The 13601-nt window shown below is 37.8% G+C and overlaps 1 protein-coding gene across 1 annotated transcript in view; it reads left to right on the plus strand.

Annotated features, from left to right (window-relative positions):
• The first annotated feature begins 1849 nt into the window (after nt 1-1849).
• Nucleotides 1850-13601, plus strand: part of SPAG17 (sperm associated antigen 17) — a 236085-nt gene continuing 224333 nt past the window's right edge. Inside the window, exon 1 of the mRNA XM_032881319.1 lies at nt 1850-2025. Coding sequence (XP_032737210.1) covers nt 1939-2025 — 87 coding nt within the window. The 5' untranslated portion in view covers nt 1850-1938. The remainder of the gene's footprint in view (nt 2026-13601) is intronic.

Genomic DNA, 13601 nt, shown 5'->3' on the forward strand with positions numbered 1-13601 from the left:
TATATATATATATATATATATATATATATATATATATATATATTTGGTCTGAAAGTGATTGGTCTTTATATTCAAACTGCAACCCAAAGAACAGTTTTCATCTAATAAAGAAAAATTTAATGATGAACAAATTTTTGGAGAAATTTCTATGATAATGTAACAGTGGCAGCCTAGGTGGTTGCAGTAGAAACCCTCAGGAAAATCTCTTTCTTCATGATTCCTCTGGGCTCACTATGCATCAGACATTTTATTCTCATGACAAGAGAGGGCCTCAAGGTATGACTTGCTACTAGGCTGCATGGATCTAGTCCTTCCCAGAAGACAAATAACATATTTAGACACAATGCAACATTTAGACACATTGTAATAAGACATATTGCAGCAAGAAAGGAAAAGTAGATGTTTTTTGTAAATTTCCTGTGAAAAGACTATTTCTAGAAATTGTGCTTTCTCTTTAATAATCTGTATTAAAGAACTGGGGCAGGAGGAGAAACTTTCCCTTCGTTGGGCCAAATTATGAATAGGAGCTGGGAAGCAGCAGCATCTTTAAACACACTCCACCTCCCCAAAACAAAGTGAGATAGTGGCTGGATATCACCATGACCATCACACATAATTTATTCCTCAAAGAAAGCAACAAAAAGCATTAGAACATCTTCCCCTGTAGAAGGTCAACTGGCAGGTTGTGCTGAATGAAATTAAGCCACAGATCACATGGGTCCCCTTAGCCATCCCTGGTCCATTGGGATCACTGAAGCATCTCACCTCAGGGCAGTTCCGGGTTCAGGGGAATAGTTAGACATTGCATTTTACAGGTACTGAGAGCAAAACACCTTCGATTGAGTTCTGCCCTGTCTGACCTTAAATCAGTTTTATTGTAATAAGAAAAATAAACAAAAGTAAGTCTAGCGCCCCAAAAGGTGACATCTCTCATTTTGGCAGTCCTAAAACTGTTGTAGAGGTTAATTAAGTGCACTGGATTTGCGAACCCGGACAATCCCAGATTCTAACCCTGGTGCCATCAGTCACACACTGTGAGACTTGCAAGAAGGTGGTTGTAAGTATTAAATGATAGAACTATATACAGGATATAGCAGTGATCGTGAAACAGGAGCTATTGTTATTATAATTACTATTATTACTGTCATTATTATTTGGGGGAATCTGACCACCATCTTTAGGATCTTTAGGTAGTGGTGAGTGTTGGGGAGGCAGGGGATGGAGGGGAAGAAAGACTGCTTACCAGTGAGGGACAGTTTGAGAGAACTGGCTCTGATTAGGCAGAGAAGACAACCTAGAAAGACCTTAATCCCCAACTACAGTTTTATAAAGGATCTCTTGGAGAAGTGCTCCCACTTGTTTAGGAAGTCCCTGGGAGGAGGACCCAGGGCTGAAGCTAAGGATGGAGGTCAGGGTGATAAATTTGCATATAAGGAAGCAGTCGGAGCCGATTAGTATGGGTGAGAAAACGGCATAGGATGTCTCTTGAGGGAATCAGCTCTCCATTCTAGGTTGCCCAGGATCGAAAAAATCTTGGTGTCCAAATCCTGGGTGGGATTCCAGGGATTTTGAGTTTCTAGACAATGCCTTGGGCCAGAGAAGCTCCAAGAAGCAGCAGAGGGGCCAAGTGAGTAAAAGGAAGTAACCCGACCAGCTCGAGGTCAGCCTCCGCCTGACCTCTCCCATTTGCACAGTTGTGCTGCTGGAAAATCCTAAAATTTAATCAGGGGGTCTCGGAGTCCCGCCTCAGAGTTGCCGCGCTGGGAAGTTTGGTTGCTATGGAGACGGAAGCGGTTGGCCTGTGGATTAAGAGCAGGTTTGGGGGAGGGGAACCGAAGTAGTTCAAAAACTGGGCGTGGCTTCGGTTGCTATGGCAGCGGGGACGCTTATTCCAGGCCTGAGCCCAGTTTAGACGCCAATGCTCCTCCCGTCTTTTGCATGGCACCCAAGAAAGAGAAAGGCGGGACTGTGAGCAACAGTTCTAAGATATGGGAACCCTCGCTCATCGGTGCACACTTCAATCAGGTGAGCTCCGAGTCCTGTAAATCCTTTCTGACCCCCGCAGTGCCAAAGCTCCGCCAGAGCCTCCAGACGGTGCTGCCAGGCTCGCCCTCTCTTCCAGACGCCACCGTCGCCCCTGCGGAAAACAGTTCTTGATCCCGCTCTCCCCAGAAGGATCGCTCCTCCCACGAAAGACCCAGGGTCCCATCAGCGGAGAACGGGCGTTGAGGGAAGAAAGGGGATATAGGGTGAATCAGTGCGATTTCAAAGTGTGGAGAAAGCTGAGTGGTGGGAAACAGAGGTGGTATAGCCATGATACCTCAGGATCCTTTTCGGCGAAGTCGCCCAGATGGCACTCCAAATTACACTGGAGCCGTCTTTATGAACTTTTCTCTTCCTCCTGACTTCTCCTGGAGGACAGAAATCCTGCTGATTCACCCGTAGCCTGGCCTATAGTAGGGCTTTACTGAATGCTGTAGGAAAAGAGACATGCAGCAGCTAAGATATCAACATATTTCATACAAGTGAGCTTTCTGCAGGTAGGAAAAGATGAAATTCTTATGCAATGCCCTAATACCACGATATCAGACTTTTGATATATTTTGAAGGTATTGTAAGATATCAGAGTACTGATGGATTGGCTGCTAGAGGCATCCGTAGGGTAGCAAAAAGGTACCAGGCAGTCTGTAACCCACCTGCCAGAGGACTTTAAATTGCACAGCACCCCCAACAGACTAGCTCCCTACCCCACTCACACCCACCAACATTTAGTTCACTGGGGAGGCCAATAGCTCCTCTCACCTGTTGCGGGGATCCACTTCTACACTTAATTGTTTCTGAGTCCAAGATAACATTTAGATGGAGAAAGGCTGATTCTGGGAATTCCAGTCTGCCATTCCAATGTATGTTAAAAACTGAAAAAAAAAAATTCTTTTTTCATCTTCTGTGTGTGTGGATAGTGCACTAGAGAATCAGCACTTAAGGGAAAAACATATCCAAAGTCTTATTTGTCCTTATTTTCTACTGTACTGTTTTTTTCTCTAAGAAAGGTAATTCTGTCTGATAGGGAATTCTACCTGATGAAGAATTTCATGAAAGTGGCTAAGATTCTGCTGATGCTGACATGACGTCATGGAATTTGGGGTTATTTCTTTAACTTTAAGAATGAGGGATGTCAGCTCAGTAATTCTCAGTTACATTCTCAGATTCTGAAAGATGTTTTTCAAAATAGTCTGTATAAGCACCCTCTCTTTTGCTTTTATAAGTCAGTCCTAGCCAAAATAGCTTTTTCTCCATTTGCTTTGGGATTGTGAAGGCCAAGTTCGGGCTTGGAGTGAAACTTTCTGCTTGAATTATAAACTGCTGAACAACAGAATTTGATGGAGGTGCTGACACTGCATTAGCTTTAGTGTTGCAAATATGAAGCTATAATTTTCCTACTTGAATGGAAAACCTAAAGGCACTATTTTTCCTTATGGCTTGAAAACCTGAAATAATACTCAGCTTTCTCAGTTCTGCTCAAACAGTATAATTTCAATAAATCTTACATATTAAAAGAAAGAATTTGAACTCAAAATAATACGTAGTCTTAACTACAAAGGATGAACTTCTTCAGTTTGTTGAATACATGTTTTTTAATAGCAGGGGAAGACAACTGCCCTCCGTCTCCTCTCATATATTTTTTTTTTCTCAGTTTGATTTCATGTCTGCTCCAAGAGGAAAATTCCTGGATTAACCCAGCAGTCCAATGCCCAGAGGCATGCCTTAATTACCAATGTAATAGACTCTGAATTTAGGTTAAAGCTGACTATAGAGGTGTGAATTCCTTATTTACGGGGTTTAGCCAAGTGCACATAGTGGGTACTCAAAAAATGTTTAGCCTTGGCACCCCCAGTTTCCTTCTGTACAGTTGTTATTCATGGAAATATTGTGTGCCATTATGTATAGTTGTGTGTATGTGTGTGCGTGCATGTGCTGGGGGTTGAGAGAAAAGGAAGTCTTTCAGTCTTCCATAAGCCGGTTTTTAGAATTAGCTGATTAAAGAATTCACATCAGTAGTATATAGAACTCATGTTCACAGGGAGCTGCACTAGACTTAAAAGAGAACCAACAAATTTACAATTTACAGATTTACAATTCAATGAATCTACCTTGTATCCGTATTTTGGGCTGTCCTTTCAGGTTGGGTTATTTGCTAATTTTTTTAAAGATTGTATTTATTTGTTTGTTTCTTTTTTTGTTTATTGGTGGGGAGAGGCAGAGAGAGAGAGAGAGAAAAGAATCTCAAGCAAACTCCATGCTGAGTACAGAGCCCAACCTGGTCATGACCTTGGCAGAAAACAAGAATCAGACACTCAACAGACCGAGCCAACCAGACCCCCGAATTGCTCCTGTTTTAGTACATGTTAGTTGGTCCTAAAACATGAAATGATAGCCAATAATACAAGGCAGTCTGTTACTAAGCACTAAATGACTAGACAGAGACTAGAAGTTAGAAAGATGAATGTGGGCTGGGATTGTCAGGAAATGTTTTGTAAAATAACTTGCCTTTAGCTAGGCCCTAAAGAATGGGGAGAATTCAAGTAGGTAAAATGAAGGAGAGTGATTATTTTGGGTAAGGAGGCCATGCTTTAAATAAATCTGGAACATTTAAATTGAGAAAGAGAGATGTGGATTAGACTGCTTCTGGTAAATATTACTCCTGAATTAATCCCACCAAATAGTCATTTACTAACTTGCTATCTGTGTATATAAAACATTTGTCTTATTAATATACATAAAATATCACACCTCAAATTAGATAAAAAAATATTTAGGCACAATGGCAATAAGATTTTAAAAACACATCTTAGTGTGGACTTGTACATGACAAAGACATTATATTTATGATCTCCAGCAGCATTAAGGAGTTAAAGATTCTTTTAAAGATAAATAAAATATTTTCATGCAACTGTCAAGGCAGCCTCTATTGGTCACATGAGAGGAAAAGGTGTTTAACCTAAGCACTCGGTGACTGAAGGCGCTATCTAGAGACAGCCTGGTCTAAGATATTTTTATTTGTATTTTGGGAAGTGTAAAATATAATAACATGAAATTTGCCATTTCAACCATTTTTATTTTTTATTTATTTTTTAAAAGATTTTATTTATTTATTTGACAGAGAGGACGGGGGGCACAAATAGGCAGAGTGGTAGGCAGAGGGAGAGGGAGAAGCAGGCTCTCTGCTGGGCAGAGACCCTAATTCAAGGCTCAATGCCAGGACCCTGGGATCATGATCTGAGCCAAAGGCAGGTGCTGAACCCACTGAGCCGCCTAAACAGCCCATTTCAACCATTTTCAAATGTACTATTTGGCGACCTTGAGTACATTGATATTGTTCAACCATCATCATCAACCATCTCCAGAACTTTTCATCTTCCCTGATTGAAAATGTACCCTTTAGGAGTGCCTGGGTGGCTCAGTGGGTTAAGCCTCTGCCTGCAGCTCAGGTCATGATCCCAGCGTCCTGGGATCGAGTCTTGCGTGGGGCTCCTTGCTCAGCAGGGAGCCTGCTTCTCCCTCTGCCTTCCACTCCCCCAGCTTGTGCTCTCTCTCTTTCCCTCTGACAAATAAGTAAATAAAATCTTAAAAGAAACTATACACTTTAATGAATTCCCTATGCCCCTCTGCCCCCAGCTCCTGGCAACCACCATTCTAATGTCTCCATGAACTTAACTAGTTTAGGTATTTCATGTAAATATAATCATCCAGTACTTGTCTTTTTGTGACTGGCTTATTTCACTCAGCATGATGTCCTCAAGGTTCCTTCATGTTGTAGCATGTATTAAGATTGCCTTGTTTTTGAGGCTGAATAATATTCCATTGTATGTACAGAGTACATTTTATTTATCTATTCATCCATTGACGGCCACTTGGTTTGCTTCCAATTCTTGGCTATTGTGAGTAATGTTGCTATTAATAGGACTGTACACATTTTACAAAAAAAATACAAGTGTACAAAATATTTGAGTCCCTGTTCCTACTTACAGTTTTTTTTTTTTTAGTATATATCTAGAAGTAGGAATTGCTGGATAGTGCGGTAATTCTATGTTTAATTTTTTTGATGAACTGCCATAGTATTTTTCACAGTAGCTGTACCATTTTATATTCCCCCCAGCAATGCATCAAGTGTTCCAATGTTTCCACATCCTCACCAATACTTTAAAATTCATATATATATATATATATATATATAATCCTAATGAATGTGAAGTGCAATTTCATTGTAGTTTTAATTTGCATTTCCCTAATAATTAGTGATATCAAGCATCTTTTTAGGTACTTTTGGCCAATTCTGTATCTTCTTTTTGTTAAGATTTTATTTCTTTATTTGACAGAGAGAGAGAGAAAGCAAGTGTGAAGTGGGGGAAGGGACGAAGGTGAGAATCTCAAGCTGACTCCAGTCTGAGTGCAGAGCCCCATGTGGGGCTCAATCCCAGAACATTGAGATCATGCATGACCTGAGCCAAAACCAAAAGTCAGGCACTCAACTAACTGAGCTACCCAGGCACCCCAAATTGTGTATCTTCTTTTTCCCATATATTCTTTTAAGATTTTATTTATTTATTTATTTGAGAGAGAGCATGCACACACGAGTGCAGGGGAGGGGCAGAAGGAGAGGGAGAGGGAGAAGCAGACTCCCCAATAAGCAGGGAACCCAACATGGGTCTCAATCCCAGGACCCAAAGCTCATGATCTGAACCAAAGTCAGACATTTAACTGACTGAGCCGCCCAAGTGCCCCCTTTTCCCCATGTTTTTAGTGGGGGTTTTCTGGTTTTTTGTTTTTTACAGTGGAATTATAGGACTAATTTATATATTCTGGATATTAAACCTTTATGAGATGTATGATTTGCAAATATTTTCTTCTCTTCCTTGGTTTCCTCTTCAGTCTGTTGACAGTGTCCTTTGATGCACAAAGTTTTTAATTCTGATGATCAATTTATCTGATTTTGCTTTTGTTGCAATTGGTGTCATATCCAAGAAATCACTACCAAATCCAGTGTCATGAAGGTTTTCCCCTATGTTTTCCTCTAAGATTTTTATAGTTTTAATCTTGAATTTAAATACGTAATCCATTTTGAGTTAATTTTTGTATATGGTGTAAAATAAGCATCCAACCTAGTAATATTTTTGCATGGGATATCCAGTTTTCCCAGCACCAATTGTTGAAAAGGCTATTCCTTCTCGTGGAGAAAGGATGGGACAAGGAAGAGTACAAGTGCCATGAAATTTCCTACCATATTGAATGTGGCTTTTTCTTGATTGGGCGTTCACTTGGTTACTTTAGATCTTTATCTTTGACTGGTTTCAGAGCTCCTATAAAATTATTTTATCAGTCTGTAGTTGTTCTTCTAATGTTTCCAGTGGGTACGGAGGACATGTAACTGCCTAGTCTGCCATTTTGTTGATATCACTGTGGTCTAAGAGAATTTGTAGTCAGTTCTGATCTTTCTATTTCTTCCAAGCTTACTATATGACAGGTGATGCTGAGAAAGTGGATATTAATAGAGACTTTGTTCATAACAATTTAGGAAAATTTTCCACAATTATTCAAGCAGTGTAACCATTCCTTTTAGGAGCTTACTGATTACACAAGGCCTGTATCTGGGTAATGTCACATAGCTTTCAAAATGACTGAGCTACATGTTTCAATTGGAATTTTGTATTATGGTCAGAACTTTTGTGTCAACACAGGGTAAAAGAACATCACAGTGCTTTCTATGATAAGTGACAGCATGATAACACTATAGAAAATATTCAGAAGACAGATACAAATCCTTTTTTTTTTTCCTTAAAGATATTATGGACTTTTGCCTCAAATGTGTTCTTCACAATTCCAGGTTCCCCAAAAGTTTGTTTGTGTTGATTTAGATATCTCACAGGTAGAGTTTTGGGTATTTTGCTAATTTTACTAAATCCTTTCATATTTTCAGAATATCTGAGTGTGGTTTTTTTTTTTTTTTCATTTGTTCCTGGTTTTAGGCCTCATTTTTAAGTGTAGCAAAAAGGCAGCCATAACTCCTAAGACCATCTTTAGGCCTAGCAACTATTCCATTTGCTTGCTGTGACCCACCACAAAGAAACATTAAAAACAACAACAACAACAAAAAAGTTTAATCCACATACCCCTTAACCCAACCAGCTTCACTATTCTAATTCACTGATTTCATTTTATAATTATGATTTTAGTTCCCTAATACCCAGCGTAAGGGACTGGACACTTAATGTCATTTGCTTTACAATTTATCACTAAGATTTTACTTCTTGATTAAGACTTCAGTTCTTCTTTAATATAAATATCTATATACTTAAAAATATTTGGGAACATCTACCATAATATATTGAGATTCTTAATGACACTCAGGAGGTCTTGCTTCCAATTTCTATATTTTCATTTTAAATGTATGTTTTTATACATTGAAATGTATGATACTTTTCAAGTAACTAATAATATTTGCATCAAAGACACAAATTGCTGCTCTATATGGTAATGCCCTCTTTTTTTATGCTTACTCAGAAATGGAGACTCCCAGAGTATCTGGACTAACCTGCCTCTTTCACACCACTGACAATCTAAGCATTTCAAGGTCTGGTTCTTAGACATGTAGTGATTTATCTTCCCTCACTTTGGCCCTAGGCTTTATGTTATAACTCAGTACTTAGTTACAGAATGCCTTGAATTATGTGCTATCAATTCATGTTTTATAGAGCGCAGTATAATGTGAGCTGCTTCCTAGCAAATAACATCTTTATACCCCTTGTACCTACCCCACAATGACTAGCACGGTTGTGGGCACAAGGTATCACACTCAAACTATATTAATGGAATGAATTCCCTGATTTACTTTGAAACATGAAGAAATATATATTGCGGAAACCAGGACAGTTAGTAGACAGTGGAGGTGTGTTCTGAGAGAAAAGGAAGGGACAGAAAACAGCTACATAAAAAAGCATCACCACAGATACATAACACAATTATGACAATGCCTAGAAAACAACTATGCAATGATACTGTTTCATTTCTCAGATATGTCTCCTGCCAGCCAGGAGGCATTCAAGGGGAAGTTCTTCAGAAAATTTAGTTAGTAGTCTTTCCTTATTCTACTTCAGTTGAGGAACAATATTTTTCTCTTATTAAATGTAGCTTAGTGACAATAGCTGAGTTGTGCATATTTGAAAAAGTAATAGAGTTCCTTCAAATCTTGGACAAAGTTGTAATTCTTGAAAAGATTTAATAAGGTGGATATGGATCAAGATATGTACTGCTGAAATGTTAACATCCCAGACCTGTCAAACAAACAGTTATTAAACATGTAGATATTATGATGATAATAAACTGAGTTTAAGTCAGTTTTTTGGGGGAGAAAATGTTCAATTAAAATGAGCTATTTGATCATTACGAATATATTTTATCAAAAAGGGAAATACATTGTATTGGGCAGAATCCTTAAACCGTATTTGAGAGGCAGTGAAGGCTTTTTCAACTTTTTTGATCTTAAACAGTGAGCTATTTCTCATGTAAATGTGTACTTAAGACTTACTGGAAATACTCATAATATGAGCTGAAGACTGATGTCTGGCAGCAAGCATATTTCTGAAATTGGGTTGGTTTTTATTACTGCATTTTCTGAAATATGCTTTCATTGATATTTACAAAACAAATTGCCAGTTCACACAAAGGTTGTTTTAATAAAAGCCAATGAAAACAACTGAGTTGCTAGGAAGAATGTTAAGAGGGAAATGGACTTTTCATAACCTCACATTATAATTTCTCCTTTTTGGACAAAAATTTATTATTTGAATGAGTTGGGAACCAAAAGGAATTAGCATGTCAAAATATCTACCTAGATGTTATATGTGATCACTTTTATTGCAAATGAAAAATACCAAATATAAGTAAAATATAAGTGTTGCCAATATGAGTTTGGCAACCCTCTAGGAAAATGTTAGTTAAGAAATGCTGAATGTTGACCATGTTTCAGCTCTAGCTTAGAAACCATCATTGGCTCCTAGTTACCTATGGGATAAAATCCAAGATGCTCTGCCTGGCTTTCACAGCCCTGCCTAATTTGGCCCTCCTCTGCCCATCCATCTCTTTCTTTCTCTACTCCAGCTGAATGGTCTCCGTGGTATCCCCAGGCACATACTGACTATACCATGTAGGTTTCTGGACTGAAGACCATCCAACATCTTCTCATTAAAATCCTCCTTCATATCTTCCAGAAAGGAGCTCAAGTCACACACAGTTCTGTGCCTCACTGACTTTGTTCCTTATACTAAATTACTCTAGTGATTTTTATCTTTACTGCTATCTTATTTTGAGCTATTGTCCAACAATTTCAGTGTCATCTACTATATCTACATTTCCTTTCAACAATGCAAATTCCTGGAAGGTAGCAAAAAGTTAACATATTTAAATCTTTCCTTCCTGGTCACAGCAACTAAGAGTGATAAATAAGTACATAGTGACCTTTAAGAAATACTTTTGAATTAAATACATTGAGTATATTATACTGTCTCAGCCTGCTGGCTGAGCTCTAGGATTAGTTCCAACCCATTGGTTATAAGACCTTAAATTGAAGAAAATCTCAAAGCCTTAGTTTTTGCAACTATAAAACAGGGACAATGGTCATACCTCCCTTGAAGATATTAGACTGACTGTTGAAATGATTTAAAGGCATCTAGCATATAGTATCTCAGACTTTACAGGTCCAGACCCAAACCCCAAGATTGTCCCCCTTCAAACCTGCTCTTCACCTTCTCTTTGAGGGGTTCACTCACCCAGTGAGTCCATAGGGCCAAAAATCTTGCATGAGTTTTCTCTCCCTCTTATGCACCCATAATTAACTTTTACTAAATTCTATTGGTTCTACCCTGGAAATGTATCTAAAATCCACCCTGCTAGTACGACCCCCACTATTACATCCTAACCCAAGCCATCATCATCTCCTGCCTAAGCTACCAATAGCTCAAGAACTTCAGAACTTGGTCTCTTTCTCCCATTCTTGCTGACCTAGAGTCTTGTAACCATACAGAGCTAAAGTAGTTCTTTTAAAATGTAAGACTTAGAGTAAAATCCAAATATTCTACCATGGCCTTAAAAGACCCTGTGTGTGTGTCCTCTGCCAACTACTTTGACTTGATCTCAAATCTTCTATGACTCACCCCTTCACTTAGTCTGTGGTAACCACACTGGTCTTTTTGCTGATCTTCAGATCTATCAAAAAGCATATTGCCATCTTTACCCTTGCTGTGCCCTCTGCTGAAAATGACCCCTCCCAAGACAATCATGTGAATCACTCTTTCCCTTCCTTCAGGATTCTCTTCAAGTACCTCTTTCTCTGACCATCCTATTTAAACTACACCATCACGTTCCACCCACTTAACCCTGACTCTGTTCCTGACTTTCTACTTTACATATATTTCATTATTTTCTGTCTTCCTCCATGAGAAGGTCAGCTCCATGAAGGCAGGGATTTATCCTGCTGACAGACAGAAGGGCTCCGATAACTTTGCTGAATGGAGGAATAGTATGGGCTCAGTAAGAAGGAGCTTCTAGTAATAATCTTGTATTACTATATTTACTAGAGTGGTATGAAAATCAAAGTATCTGAAAGAATATGGAACACTATGTAGCCCAATATAAATATTTATAAATATTATCTTATGATAACATAATAATTATTGCTGTTACTACATTTTATATATTTTCATATGGATGTTACACATGTTCTTCAAACTCAGTATGTTCAAAAGTGATATTACCCTGTTCATTGAAGTCAGAAACACCCTAGCACCTCCTCTTCTAATATCAAATTGGTCAACAAGTCCTATTACTCTTACTTCTCTATTTCAGGTCCTTCTTTTTTATCCCTTGTAACTTCCAACATTATTACAATAACCTTCTAAACTTCCTTCTTGCCTGCCTTCATTTAGGGGTGCAAATTTAAAAATATGTTGTCACAAGTATATGTGAATCAACGTATAAATTTTAAAAATTAAAAATCACTTTTTATTCTCTATAAAAACTAAGCTATGTGTACCTTATGAAACTCCTTGCCAGATGGTATCATTTTTAGTACTTATCAGTCATCACATTTTTCTAATGATTTCAAAATCATTTCTTGGTTTTCAGAAGTATTGGTACAGCCTTTGGTTGATGGGGCTCACATCCTAAAAGTTGCCTTCATCTGAGTCATGAGGTGACATGAAGAATGTACATAGGCTTTTCCTATAACTTTCCTTTTACGTTGCTAGTCATTATGTAATTTGTAGTTCTCTGTATGTAGAGAATGTCTCTCAATATCAACAATATCATTCATCATACTAACAGTAATCAATTATACTTTTGCACTTTTTATAATTTCAACTTTTGAACTTTTAATTATTATGTTGAAATTTTTTCTAGCCTTCATAATACTGTCTGGGTTTTTACATATTTCATTTATTTATTACCAATTAAGTCACAAAAACCATTTCTTGGACTGTCATATTTAATCAGGTGGCTTAATTTTATATATTTTTTTTAAATTTATTTGACAGAGATCACAAGTAGGCAGATAGGTAGGCAGAGAGAGAGAAAAAGAGGGGAAACAGGCTCCCTTCTGAGCAGAAAGCCCAATGCGGGGCTCAATCCCAGGACCCTGAGATCATGACCTGAGTTGAAGGCAGAGTCTTAACCCACTGAGCCACCCAAGTACCCCAATTTTGTAAGTTTTTGATCACCCTAAACCTACTTGGTTAGCATACATAATGTTACTAAAGTTTAGGATTAAATAAATTGAAAGAGGTTATTAATTCATCATACTTTTCATTTTTGTCTTAAAATAATAAGCCCATTTCTGTGTCATTTGTTAGACAATGTTAGACAAAGTTTTTCTCTTATAATTATTTTGTTTTGTTTCAAATTATACCCTTTGTTCATTTGTTTCTCTATATCTTCTGCTTCTCTATAATTTGCTTTATTAATTTTATATGGACAACATATTTTCATTTCTGTCTTATTAAAGCTAAAGAATGTATTGAAATTTCTGGTCGAATATTTCACTAAAACCAAATCCCTAGAAGTTAATTGCACTTTTCAAATGTTCAACTACTCCCACCTCATGATTTGCATTAAACCAACACACAAGCTTGGCATGATTTCATCTCAGTGGTTGCAGGTCTAGCTCTATTGGGGTCCTAGTATTTCTCTAATGTCCAATCCTGAGCTCTCTTCAGATATATTATGTAATCATCTCTGGTATTCACTTAATGTGTGGTAATAAATAGAAAATTCACAAAGAATATACTAATACTGATTTATTTGACATCTTTTACTGCATCAGCTGAATATATTGAATATATTGAGATGGGATGAAAACAAAACATCCGGAACTTTCTTTTAAATTTCTTTTAAATTCAAATTGAAGTCCAGACATTTCCCACGTTTCCCTTCTGGCACATTTGTCATGTGAATATTTCCCAGTGAAACCATTTTTCTTGGTACCCATTGAAATAGTTTGAGATATCTCAGATACTTTCCCATCTTGTTCCACCACATCGGCAAAAAATACCTAA

This window comes from Lontra canadensis, unplaced genomic scaffold (assembly GCF_010015895.1).
Source record: "Lontra canadensis isolate GAN:19392208 unplaced genomic scaffold, GSC_riverotter_1.0 scaffold75, whole genome shotgun sequence".
Lineage (NCBI taxonomy): Eukaryota > Metazoa > Chordata > Mammalia > Carnivora > Mustelidae > Lontra > Lontra canadensis.